The sequence below is a fragment of the Mus caroli genome, chromosome 8 (assembly GCF_900094665.2).
Source record: "Mus caroli chromosome 8, CAROLI_EIJ_v1.1, whole genome shotgun sequence".
NCBI lineage: Eukaryota > Metazoa > Chordata > Mammalia > Rodentia > Muridae > Mus > Mus caroli.
The window spans coordinates 30,808,435-30,821,311 of record NC_034577.1 but is presented as its reverse complement, the minus strand read 5'-3'; the positions used below and the strand labels follow the sequence as shown (position 1 = coordinate 30,821,311).

Genomic DNA, 12,877 nt, shown 5'->3' with positions numbered 1-12,877 from the left:
AGAAAGAAAGAAAGAAAGAAAGAAAGAAAGAAAGAAAGAAAGAAAGAAAGAAAGAAAGAAAGAAAGAAAGAAAGAAAGAAAGGATTCTGGAAGACAATTTAGAAAGACAGATAATACTAGATAGGTAGGTAGGTAGGTAGTAGATGATAGGTAGATAAACAATAGATAAATGATATACAGATGATAGATAAATAGATACATAGGTAGGTAGATAGATGATAGATAGATAGATAGATAGATAGATAGATAGATAGATAGATAGATATCAAATGCCACAGCATCATTTGCCCACATAATTCAAAGTAAGTAAATTTACTTATAAAATTATTATCTTTGATGTTAATTAAATTCATATTATTTAAGAATGCCTACTCAAGATAAGAGTGAAAAACTAAAAATCTCAGTCTTGCTTAATTGCTTGCTAGGCCCATTAGATGGATATAATATAACTAGAACAGAGCAGACTCATCAGCTTTGTTAAGTGAATTAAATATCACAGAGTAGGGGCTGGGCGTGTACCTAGGATATATACAGCTGGGGTCTCATCCACAGCACTGCCTGAAGCCTGGCATGGTGGCTTATGCCTTTTATCTCATTACTTGGAACATGAGGGCTGGAAAGTAAGAAATCCAAAGTCATCCTTTGCTACATACTGAGTTCAAGGACAGCCTGAGCTACGTGAGCTCCAGTCTTAATAAATAAGTACACATTTGCATAATGAAACAATATATGCCATTATGTCAATTTTGTGTGCCTGGGAGCCTGGCATGTATAATATATATCAGTTATCTTATGTTCCTGAGTTATCAAGCTTCACTTTTTCCATTTACATATTCCATATTTTCTTAACTCTTCACAATGAACCTTTTCATCTGTATTAAATCACAGAGATAAAATACCACTTGCTTCTAAAATAACATAGCCCATCCCCAGCAGTTAAAGAATTGTGTGACAAGCTAAAAAAGAATTATAATCAGAGCACGCTAATAGAATAGACCATCCAAGCCTGCAGTTAACTTGGTTAATTCAGTGGGAGAGCAGCCTAGTTGCTCACGTGGAGTTAAAAAAAAAATTGCAATTTTTGTTTGCCGTTTTCTTGATTTTTGTGTTGCCAGAGGCCACATGAAAGAACCACATTCATCTTGGCAGAGATCAAGTGAAATTGGGGTGCGGCTGAGGCGTGCGCCTGAGTGTCACTGTTGGGATCTCATCTCTGCCATTTCTAGCAGTGAGGCCTTAGGCTAAGCCCCAGCTGAGCCTTCGGATAAACTAGACTTTCAAATAAATTCTACTGTAAATATGCTAAGTATCCCGGGAAAGCCTACTCACTGAAGTATTAGATCCACATCAAGAACTCAGTGCGCCCAGACTTTCTGCAGAGTGAGCATCCCGTGATTGTGATTCCATTCAAGGGCGTGGGGCAATGGGAGCCCAAGTTCAGGGGCCATCTTGCTCAAGGCGGCGAGACTGTGCTCCCCGCTACCCGCCTTTGTTTCACATGAAAAGAAGGCTAAAGAGACAGCTCACTTGTAGGATATTGGTCTGGCTTATCCAGGTTCAATCTCTACTATCTCGGTGAGAAAAAAGAAGAGAATAAGAAGATAGAAAAAGAAAGAATTCCACTAGTATCTGCACGTTTGTCTGTCCCTACTTCACCCCCAAGAAACTTCTCCAGATCCTCTCTTGACGCTCACCTTTGTTTTACATTACCTTTTTCTGGCTTTAATAAAAACATGTTTGGATGACAGATGTCACATCCTAGGCTGGTTCATACTTTGGTTTAAGTGGCTACCCAAAAAGAGTATATTTCTATCATTTGTACAAGAACAGAGTCTCTCTGTACCCCTCATAATGTAAAGATGTTTCCAGAAGAATAAATTGGCCTTCCCCACTATTCTGAATGTGAATTGCCTAAAAGTTATAATAACGGATCTAGCTGAACAGGGCAGCTACTCCTGGTAAATCTTTAAAAGTATAAACCTTTTAGCGCTTTTGTTTTGAAAGTGTCTTAAAAAGTGAAATATCAGTTAGGGGAAGGAGTCAGGAAGATCCCAAATTGGGGGTCACTAAAGCAAAAAAATAAATAAATAAATGAATATTTCAGGACATCCATTGGGTTTCCAATTGAATTATGCCCCTTTAATTGAAAACCGCTAACATTATTTTCAATATTTTCCCTTTGTCATATTTCCTTTGAGCATTACAAATCAAAATTATTCTCCAGTCATTTCACAATGTTCCATTGAGCACAAATTACATTACAACATTTTCCAAGCACAGAGGAGACCGCTGGTCCTAAGGGAGGCAAAGAAATTTCCAGAGATTATTTGGCTTCTATCACTAGACCAGAGGTTTAAACTAATTGCCCCAGGGATAAATGAAGCCCAAAGTTGAAATTGTTGGGGATGGCTTCAGATTTTTATTTTTATTTTTAAAATTCATTTCTAGCATCTAAACGGTGGAAGCCTTGGCATTAACATACATAAACGGGAAAGGTGGTGTAGCTCAGCGGTGGAGAGCTTTCCTGGCATGAGGAAGCGGTTGGTTTGATTATCAGCATAGCAAAGAAGGCAAAGGAAAGCGAGACTGGGGGGAGGACAGAGCTTTTGACATTTTACCCAGTGCACTGGGGTTGTTCTGATAGCACATGCCAAACAGCGAGTACTGGACCAGCAGCCTTCTTCTCTCTGCCCTCCCCCTGCCCTCTCTTCTCTTAAGAATTATTTTGGCCAGGATTTCATGATGCGTGTTATTAAAATACGGGGGGAGGGGGGATATGTGGCAGTGTCCTCTGCAAACAGAGGCGTTAGACCTCCAGGAGGTGGGTTTACAGGTGGTTATGACCTGCCCCGAGTGGGTGCTAGGAACTCAGTTCAGGCTTTCTGTAAGAGCAGTGTGTGCTCTTAAAGGGCAAGATGTCTGTCTAGCACCTGGCAGCTCTCCTCTCAGAGGGGCTCAGGGCAACCCAGCTTGCACTATCTCACTGAGGATTCCCTCACTCGCTAGCAATCACACACGTGAGCCTTTCAGGTTGTGTTCCGTTTCTATCATGCAGTGGTGGGATGAAACCCAAGGGATGTCCTTGGACAACGTCAGTAATATCTAAGTTCAATCATTAAGATAGAGCAGGAACCCATTATCATAAAGAATAGCTCTTCTAGTCTGCTACGCATTAGAGGAGCTAGCTATGAGGTTTTTCTTTCCTTAGTAATTCCACAGTTCTTAGGAAACAACCCTATATAGAGATTGCTGGATGCTGCTGTGGGTAGTCTCTGAGTAGATGATACTTGCCTCAGAGGTGAATGGCACAGGCTGTTATAAAACGTCTTAATATTTTAAACCTTTGTAACTAGGAATTGATAATTTAATGACAACAACCTACCTCTACAAGTACCTAATCTAATCTGTGGAGGAATCTTTTTTCTTTGCGTATGTGATGTATGTGTGCATATGAGTTTGTGTGTACACCCACTGTCCGGAGGTCAGGGGTCAGTGGCAAGTGTCTTCCTCAGTTATTATCTCCCTTCCTGGGACCAGAACTAACTGATCTAGTTAGACTGGTTATATAAACCAGCAAGCTCTAGTCTCTCCATGCTGTGGTTACTAAAACACTCCCCTTTTCTGGCTTTTGATCTGGATGCTGGGATCCTAAGCAGGTCTTCATATTTGCACAGAGTGACTTGGCCCTTTGAGCCATCTCCCCAGCTCTTGCAGGGGATATCTATTCTTAACGTATGAAAACGCTTTCCGTGACCATGGAAAATGCTCTCCACTGCACAGCGAAGCCTGCCTCTCAAGAGTCCAATGCTTAAGACCAAATCTCAGTTCATGCGGCTCAGCAGATGAATGCAGTTTAAGGTCAGCTGCCCTAGACAGACAAATGAAGCCCGTGGTGAGGAGTGGAATACTAAGTGAGCAGAAGCAGACTCTGAGCTGGCTTGGGGAATCCTCCTTCATCCCCAAATGTTGTTGTCTGCCCATACTCTTGATGGCTTCTCCAGACCTCCCTTCCCCCAGCTAGCCATTGTACAAAAAGGTTACAGTTAAGGCTTTGTTCTGTCTTGCCTTCATTTTCTTCTGAACATTTTAGATAGGACTTTCTTGTTCAGATTTGACGTACCATTTGATAAGACAGTGGGCTATCAATTCTACAGTTTCTGGTCCAGGGATTCAGATCGCCACTGATGGATAACATTCAGAGCCAGGTGGCTTAGGCCCATGATCTCAGTTACCTGAGAGGCCCAGGCAGGAGAATCAGAAGTTCAAAGTCTGTTGAGGCTACCAAGTGAGTTCAAGGCCAGCCTAGGCAACTTATGGAGAAGGTTATAAAGTACTGGAGAGTCCATGAAATAGTTCAGTAGGTAAAGGCACTTGTCAATGCAACACAAGCTACAGTCATCCGAGAAGAGGGAACCTCAACTAAGAAATCGCCTCCATCCGATTGGCTAGCCTGTGCCGCATTTTTTTGACTGGTGATTGATACAGGAGGGCCCACACCACTGTGGGCAGTGCCACTACCGGGCAGGTATCTTTGGACTATGTAATAAGGCAGGCTGAGCAAGCCATGGGCAAGCAAGGACACACTATTCGTCCATGGCCTCCAATTTAGTTCCTGCTTCTGTGTTCCTGCCTGTATTTCCTTTCTTGATGGACTGTAAGCTGCAAGGTGAAATAACACTTTCTTCCCCTTAGTTGGTTTTGTGTTTTTATCACAGCAACAGCGACGCAAACCAAGACACCAGGCAAGACTGATGACTTGAATTGATCCTTCAAATTCATGTAAAAGTGGAAAGAATAAGCATAAAATTGGCCTCAGACCTCCACACATACCGTAGCATGTGTGTGTGCCTGTATACACATCACACACAACAACAATAATAGCAGCAGTAGTAATAGTAATAATAATAATTTTTAAATTGAAAGTAGGTGCTGGGGATAGGGATGTAGCTCAGTGGAAGAGCATATGACTAGCTCTATCCTAAATTCCATACCTAATCATGCAAAGAGAAAGTATTAGGAGGAAAAAAATGTGTCTATACTGAACATAGACAAATCTACATAGTTCTTACAATGCATTTCATACTCTAAGTGTTATCAATACGATAATTATTTTAAAAAAAAGTATCTGGGAGAGTGTGCATAAGTTATATGCAAATTATATGCTACTTAGAATGAGGCCCTTGTGCATTCAGAGATGTGAGTACCAGATGGGGATGCTAATTGTGGATGTGTCCACAGTTCCTCCAGCATCCACAGTTCAGGCAGCAACTTCATCTTCTTGGGCTATCAAGGTCTTCACTTCCTGGGCCCTCAACAGTCCCTCACTTCCATTCACCCCCTTGCTTTCCAGTCTGTAGTCTCCTGGCAGGCAGGGGCCACATGCACCCTGCACTGCCTTTGGGTCTCCAGCATTTGCCTGCAGGTAAATGCCCTGACAACACCGATCTGCCTCAATGAGGCTGAATGTACCCTCCAAACTAAGGAATTCCAGTGTGGTAAGTTGGGGTACCGTTGTTGTAAGTGGGGAGAGGCTTATCTGTAAGCTAGCACATGACTATGAAATCAATCCATTTTCAAATCTAAGAGAATCTACTTTTCTATTTGTGTTTAGCCTGACTTAAGAATAAACTCAGCCCCAATTCTCCTGTTGCCTGTTGTAGTCTCTCAACAGACTACATGTTTTCCACCTACTTATTTTGCTTATTGCAAAAGCTTCCCTAGGAAGAAGCCAACTCCAGGACAGGGCTATGAGTCCCTTTTGCTGGCTGTTGTATGCTCCAGAGGAGAAACCATTTTGCCCATAGTAAACACTCTCGGTGCTGAATGAATGCGTTTCCATCAGTTAAAGTAACACACATAAAGCACCAACTTACTCCAAGGTAAATTTTTATGAAAATTGGTGTGGAATTTTAAACACCTTCCACTGATTATATTCTGTCCCAAGTTTCAAAAATGGGGCTTCTTATGACATAAGGAGCCTGCAACTAAGCTGCCGGAGAATCATTTGAGCCTGTGGGGGGAAAAAATATCAGCATCTGAGATCATAAACCTGCAGGCTAGGGCCAGTTCGTGAGCAATTCTAAGAGCTGTGACCATAGTCCAAATACCAGTTAGAAATATACTCGATAGAGCTGCGCACGCGGTATACTGACTCTCCCCACGCGCTGGGGAAAGCTTCCACAGCTGTGTTTAATCCCCACAAACTCTTTACTCTTGCAGGCTTTAGCAAGAAATGGGTGCCCCCAAAGCCCGGATACTTCTTTTCCCTATTTTCTGACCAAGCGATCTATCTTTAACCTCCGCACTCCGCGCAAGTTTTTTTGTGATGCCAACTGGAATGAGAGGCTGCGCGTACACAAAACCACGCAAGAAAAGGCAGAGGGAAAATTGAGCACGAGGCCCGGACCTCTGCACCCAGCTAAAGCCTCCAAGCTTTTGCCTTTACCCCAGAGGCCAGTAGTTGGCGACTTTTAGGCGCTTCCCGCCGCCGCAAAAGTGCAGACCCTGGGAAAACATTCCAGGAAAGGGGGAAGGAGGCGTGGGGCGGGACCTGGGCGAGCTTTGGGCGGGGCCTGGTGTGCGGTGGGTGGAGTCAGAGCACAGCCCGAGGCCGCAACGTGAATCCCGCCCCCGGGGGGCGGGCTCAGTAGGAAGGCGCGGCCCCTAGGGCGCGCAGAGAGCAGAGCACTTCAGCGTTTGGGTGGAGGGCGGTGCGCTCCAGCCTGAGCCATGGCTGTGCGTCCTCGATGTTGGAGCCACGGCTCCCCAGCTCCGTGCCCCGCTCCCTGAGAGCGCTCCCTTCGCGGTGGCAATCTAAAACCCACGATTTTGCCCTAGCTGGGGCGAAGCGTTAGGAAGCTGCGAACCAGGATGTGCTGACGACCTCGAGGGGCTCGCGTCCCGGCTGCCACCGTGGGTCCCGACGTGGGATCCCGATTACTTCTGGCAGCCTCGACGTTCCCAGTGCGCTCCCGCCGCCCTGCGCCGACCTTAATGTGTAGAGACGAGCCGGACACCATGATCCTAACACGTAAGATGGACTTGTGCCTTGTTGTTGGACTAGTCTAGCTGGGGTCAACTGCTGAGGGGATCCGGGTGAGGAGGACTTGTCACGCTGCCCTGCCAAGTCCGTGTTGTGATTGTGTGTTTTGACACGCTTGCAGAGGAGGAGCCCCAGGCTTTCGTTAGTAGAACGTGTGTGCTTAAGCAGCTTGGGTCAGGGTTTGTTGGAGATTTTAACACCGGGTCATGTCCCTTGACCATGTATTGCCTGGGGACTGGGGACTGGCGTCCGGGTGACTTAGACTCATACTGTTCCTACTGGCCTCGGGCCCCGAGGGGCGAGCAACCCCTTTTGGACTTCTTTTGGAGACTGTTCCATCTGTTCTTGCCACCCTACACCCTACAAGTCTCAAATCAGCTTTGTCTCCCCCCTAAGCGTGCATTATTTAAGGGGCTGTGTAGACTTTAAGCTGTATGTACCTCGGGAAAAATGTTTCCTTAGCACTATTTAAGAGTTCGGTTCTTTTGTTGTGTTCGCCTGTTTTTTTAAATGCTGGGGATCTCTGAGCCTAGGCGGGCTAAGTAGGGGTTGCTCCTTAGCTATCCCCAACCCCTGTTGCACGTGGGGTTCCAACTAGGAGCCCAGCGCTTTCCCGCTGTGTGGTTGGACGCGGTTCCTGAAAAGCCCCACCAGATGCCCACGCCCTTGGCGAGGGAGAAAGAGTCCGTGGGCTGGGGAAAGGAAGGAAGCAAGACTCCAGGCCTGTGGCTTTTTTTTTTTTTTTTTTTTTTTTTTTTTTTTTTTTTTTTTTTTGAGCAGCGACGGCGTCTTGGACTAATTCCCCACCCTGCGCCCCCTCCTCCAACGTCAGTAGCTGAGAGCCTTTGATCCTTCTTAAGGGTTGCTTCTAAGAGCAATAGCCCACCCTGTTGGTGTGGTTTTCTGTCTCTGCGAGTCATCTCAGCGCATGGCCTTTGGTGCGAGGACTGAGGTTGGGGAAATGAACTCGGGGCCAGCTTCTTGATGCGCGACCCTGGGGAAGTGGCACATCTTCACTGTGCTGTCCCCAACCCCGAGTAGTAACTTTTGACACAAGTGGAAGTTGTGAGCATCAAATAGGTAAAGTGCCTAGCGGGTGACGGACACTGAAGTTCACTCTGTACCCAAATTATGCCAATAACTAGAAGGGAAACCCTGCCTAAGTCATTAATCAGCGCAGTAGAGGGGGAAGAAAAATATATCGCCCCATCCGGTTTTGCTTTCAATGAGGCTTTTTACACCCAATGTGGTCACAAATGGGTTCATTCTCTAGAGTCCAGAGGTTGTTTCAAGCTGTGGCTGGTGATTCGGAGGAATGCAGCCTAGGCACGGGCCATCCATTACCAAAAGATTCGTGGGGGTGGCATATGTGACGCATTTGAGTAGGGGGAAAAATCAGGCTCTGGAGAAGGCAGAATGCCCAGTCTCAAGTTACATTTTTTTTAACCCTGCAGAAATCTGTTTTCTGAAGGGATGAGGGGAAATAATAGCCCAGTGGACTGCAGCCCCTGAGAATGTAAACCTATCAGCGGCTCTAAGAGGTTGACTAATTCTGCTTCCATCTGGACTGCAGGCTAGTCCTCTGCGGGATAATTTGCTGACCATAAGGGTGGAATTAATGGACTACCCGGTGCCATCTTGGCAAGCAGATTGCAGCAGATGGTCAGAGGGGTGCCCTGCGAGGCAGCAGCCCCCCTAACAGAAGAGCCAAAGTCCTGAGGAAGGACTGAGTGTCAAATGGTTAGCAGATGTGCCGTCAGAAGTTATTTCAAGACATTTCCTGAGAAAATGTTGGAGATCGCCTGTGTTCACTTTTATTGAGGCGTGCCAGACTTGCAGCAAAGCCCTAGCCTGGGTGCATGATTTTTTCATTAGTACTACTGTTCAGAGAGTTTCAAGCGAAGCACGGCAGGCAGACTTTCTCTCAAGCTGGGTTTTCTTCTTTTTCCCTCAGAGTTTGCTTTTAACAAATTGCTTTTACTTTCTTCTGAGCCAAATGACACCTTGCTCGAAACAGCCCAAAAGCTCAGGAATAAGGCACTGACTTTTCCCCAAGTCATAAAGCCTGCAATCTAGACATGTGGTCTCCAGCTTAGGTCTTTGCCTAGAGTGGATGAAGGCTGCTCTCAGTCACTTGTATTCTAAGTTCCCCTATTATTTATTTATTTATTTATTTATTTATTTATTTATTTATTTTTGTAGCTCTAATGCACACCACTTTCCAAAGAGTGAAGAGAATGGTAAACCATTTCAGATTTCAGTATGCTGAAGCAACCCAAGGAGTTTTCTTTAATTGTGGAATACATGCAAGACAGTTTGCCCTTCGGCCTTATTGTGGTTAAAAGAACAAAGACCAACAGAACAGGCCAATAGATGTGTTATGACCACAGCAAGCTATTACTAAATCAAGTGACTTCTAAGCTGTCTGGTACTCCAGCTCCTATTGGTAGAAGCGATGTGGGGCTTAAAGGGGAAAGAGGAGACTCATGCAAGATACTTCCAATCTGAGGCTCGGTGAGGAAGCTCCAAGAGGTGGCTTCAAATACAAAAATTAGTACTTGGGTTTTCCTGGGTGTCCCTGTGGCGATCTTAAAAGCATGATGCAATGTTTAAATGAGAGGGGTATTTTTATGACCTAACCGAGTAAATACTCAATTTGGAAATATTCAAGGGAGGGTGATTTGGTCCAGAAGAGCTGGGGGCATCCAGAGTACAGTGAGTGAACTAAATTGGACTCTTTTGAAGAGAGCCTTGTTCTGCACAGGATGGGCCAGTATTGTAAACACAAGTTTCTCATGCCTAACTCCCTTTCCTAGCAACAGGAAGACGGAAATGAGGCCATGCAAAAAAAAAAAAAAAAAAAGAGTCCTAAAGGGCTCCAGACAATACTTGATCCACCCTGTACAGCCAGAGGACCTGCAGAAGTAAAAATAACTTCAGATGTTTCTGCTTCCTCCCTGGATATTACCAAACCAGTGCAGACCTGATGTCTCCATGCTGTACAGAGAGCGTCAGAACCCAATCTGGCCCAGGTACCCCTGGCTCCAGGCGCGCCAGACAAAGCAGGAGAAAAGGGGAAAGGTGGCTGTCACTTTTAATAATTCTACAGGCCAGTGCGCTTAGAGACAATGGCCAAGAGTGATTCTAGTCTCTAAGCATAGCTGTCCCTTAGTCTTAGTGGGCTCTTTTTTTTTTTTTTTTTTTTTTTTATCATGGCCCATCTGTAAAAAGTCCCCTCCTGTGTAGTCAAGGTCAAGTTAGAATGCCCAGTTTATGAAGAGTTAATGTCAGCCCTGACCTGAAAAACGCAAGGCCACGTTCTTCCTCGCGGCTGTGGACTGAGAAGGAAAATGGGTTTTGGAACAGATCTGTCTTTTTCACAGCTGTCTCTATTCTGACTTTGGCCATTTCCAGTGGAGGAATGCAGCGTTAAGTATGAGTAGGCTTTGAAGGGAGACCACGCAGGAGGGTTACAATTTGTTTTATAGGTACACGTTACTGCTTTGAATGTGTGCGATCAGTAGTGGGTCTTTTTTATTTTCAGTCTCAAATTACACTGGCTCTCTTTTATCCTCAGGGAATAAGTTTCAAGCTCCTAGGGCATTCCTGAAACCATACGAAGTGCCTGTTTTTAGGTGTACCTTGGTTTGGTTTGGTTTGGTTTGGTTTGGTTTGGTTTGGTTTGGTTTGGGTTTTTTTCTTCATGAATACATTTCCTACAATCAAATCTGTAGATTAGACAAAGAGTCACAATAGAAACAATACCATAGAACAATTGTAACAATTAGCCATCAGAGGTTACTGGGGACTTACAAATAGTTTATTTCTGGAGCTTCTTCATCTCATAATTTCATTTCTTTCTGTTGAGGTTGAGCTGGGGTGGGGTGGGGGCCCTGCTCTAGCGGGACACTCAGTTGGTGTGGAAAGGGTAGATTTCCAGCTGGGGAGGTCTGTCTTGTCTGTCAGCCTGCCCTGTCTGTCAACACTTCTCCCTTAGGTGGCCCCATTGTGGGGGATTATGATGGCCATGATAAGGGTAGAGAGACTTCCCGGGGACAGTTAATCGTCGCATGATTCCGCCTACACCTTCTTTGTACTAGGTCTTTTTTTCTTGCTTGCTATCCTAAGTAGTGGCAGACAACTCTGCATGTTATAGAGCCTCACTCACAGTTAAGAGTCACGCTTTTCTAGAATGTTCTGACAGAGCCTTGCAAAGACTGCTGTTTCCTGGGGGTATCTGTGTAATGTGATTGCAGCCTAGCAGATAAGACGAGCGTCTGTCCTTAACATCTGTGAGAGTCTCAGAATACCACATCCACACAGTCAGACCTCCACTGGGCTGGACTGAGCCGTGCTTTCTCCAGTGAGGCTGTTGGGAGATTGGTTTCTGAGAGAAGTCTCTGTGTTAGAGATCAATGGAAATAGTTGGCTGGCATCTTGCAAAATTTCTTCCTGCTAAGAAGGGAGGTTTTTGGGTGCTGCATGTAAACGTTGTAAGCCAAACCAACACAATGGGAAGGTTTCTTCTCTTCATCACCCCTGACCCCAGGTTTAGTTCTGTTAGTAGATGTACGGTTTTAGGATACTGAGTACTCTTTTTCTCTCCATGCCTAACTCTACTCGGTTGCCTTTTCAAGTCGGCTTCTCCACTAGTGGAGGACAAATCAAAAGCTAATGGAACCCTAAGCTCTGGTAAGCTGGGCCCTCTGTTGTCTGTGACACCTACCACCCACATTTTGATCTCTTACCCACCCCGCCTCTAAGTGTCCTGCGGAGCGAACTGGAAGTCACTTCCTGATTCCTGTCACAGAGGCGCCTTCCTTCTCCTGTAGGAGTCTCCAAAGGATGTCTGAGGGACAAAAGGCTCCCACACCCTGAGGTTGAGGCACTCCCAGGCTCTCCATACTTAGAAAGCCAGTGAGCAAAACGGACTTTGGAGTGAAATGGTCTGTGACCCAGGTATGGCTCTGCCCTACCGCCCACACTTTGTCACACTCAGGTGACAGATCCGGAATATTTTCTCCAATCTGGGTAAAATAGAGGCCTCGTAGGACAGCCAATGTCCACTGAATTCCCCTGTTTCAAACCAAGCTATAATGATATGGAAAGGGGATTTTGTGTGATGCGAGTGCATCTGTCAAAGTCACCCCAAGGGAAATTCCAGAACTTTGCAAAGGCATCCTTGAAAAGCCTGTCCCCTGCTGAGAGGCAGCTGGGACAGAAGTTCCATGTCCAAGGTCACAGTCAATGGGATAGCATTGTGGACCCCTTCCTGCTGGTGTGTGTAAACAGACTGGGAAGGTCCCCAAATGGGAACCCTAATGTATTTATAGGGATCGACGTGAGTTAACATTTAACTATCAAATTGTGTGTACTTCAGGTGCTGGGGTCCTAAGCAATTTTAAAGAAAATGATTTCTTAATCCATCTGGAAGATGGGAATATGCTTTTTATATTTTGAAATATATTTATACATATTAATTTCTATATTTTGATATATTTATCTTTTTTTTTAGTACAGATCTGACTGGGTAAGGGGATATCCCGCTCTTATCACACCATGTAATTTAAATCATCAGACCACTAAATACCCAACCCAAACAAAAACGCCAGGATCAGGCTGAAAAGCCTTTTTGCTTGAGGTTAGACCAAAGGAGGAGGCAAACTTACACCGTTAACTAGCACTGGCCTCATTGTGTTTTCATTGGTCTTTGTTAAAGCATAGCATTGTAGTTCATTCTTTTCTTAATTTTCTTTCTTTCTTCCTTCTTTTCTCTCTTTCTTTCTTTCTTTCTTTCTTTCTTTCTTTCTTTCTTTCTTTCTCTCTCTCTCTCTC

General features: G+C 45.0%; 1 protein-coding gene across 4 annotated transcripts in view; it reads left to right on the top strand.

Moving 5' to 3' along the window:
- The window catches only part of Dlc1 (DLC1 Rho GTPase activating protein), a 398,567-nt gene that overhangs the window by 346,392 nt on the left and 39,298 nt on the right, over positions 1 to 12,877 (top strand). Inside the window, exon 1 of one of the 4 annotated variants that reach the window (XM_021169374.2) lies at positions 6,665 to 7,030. The exons of the other annotated variants lie outside the window; for them this stretch is intronic. Coding sequence (XP_021025033.1) covers positions 6,994 to 7,030 — 37 coding nt within the window. The 5' untranslated portion in view covers positions 6,665 to 6,993. Of the gene's footprint in view, positions 1 to 6,664; positions 7,031 to 12,877 lie in introns of those variants that run through there. 4 annotated transcript variants of the gene reach the window in all.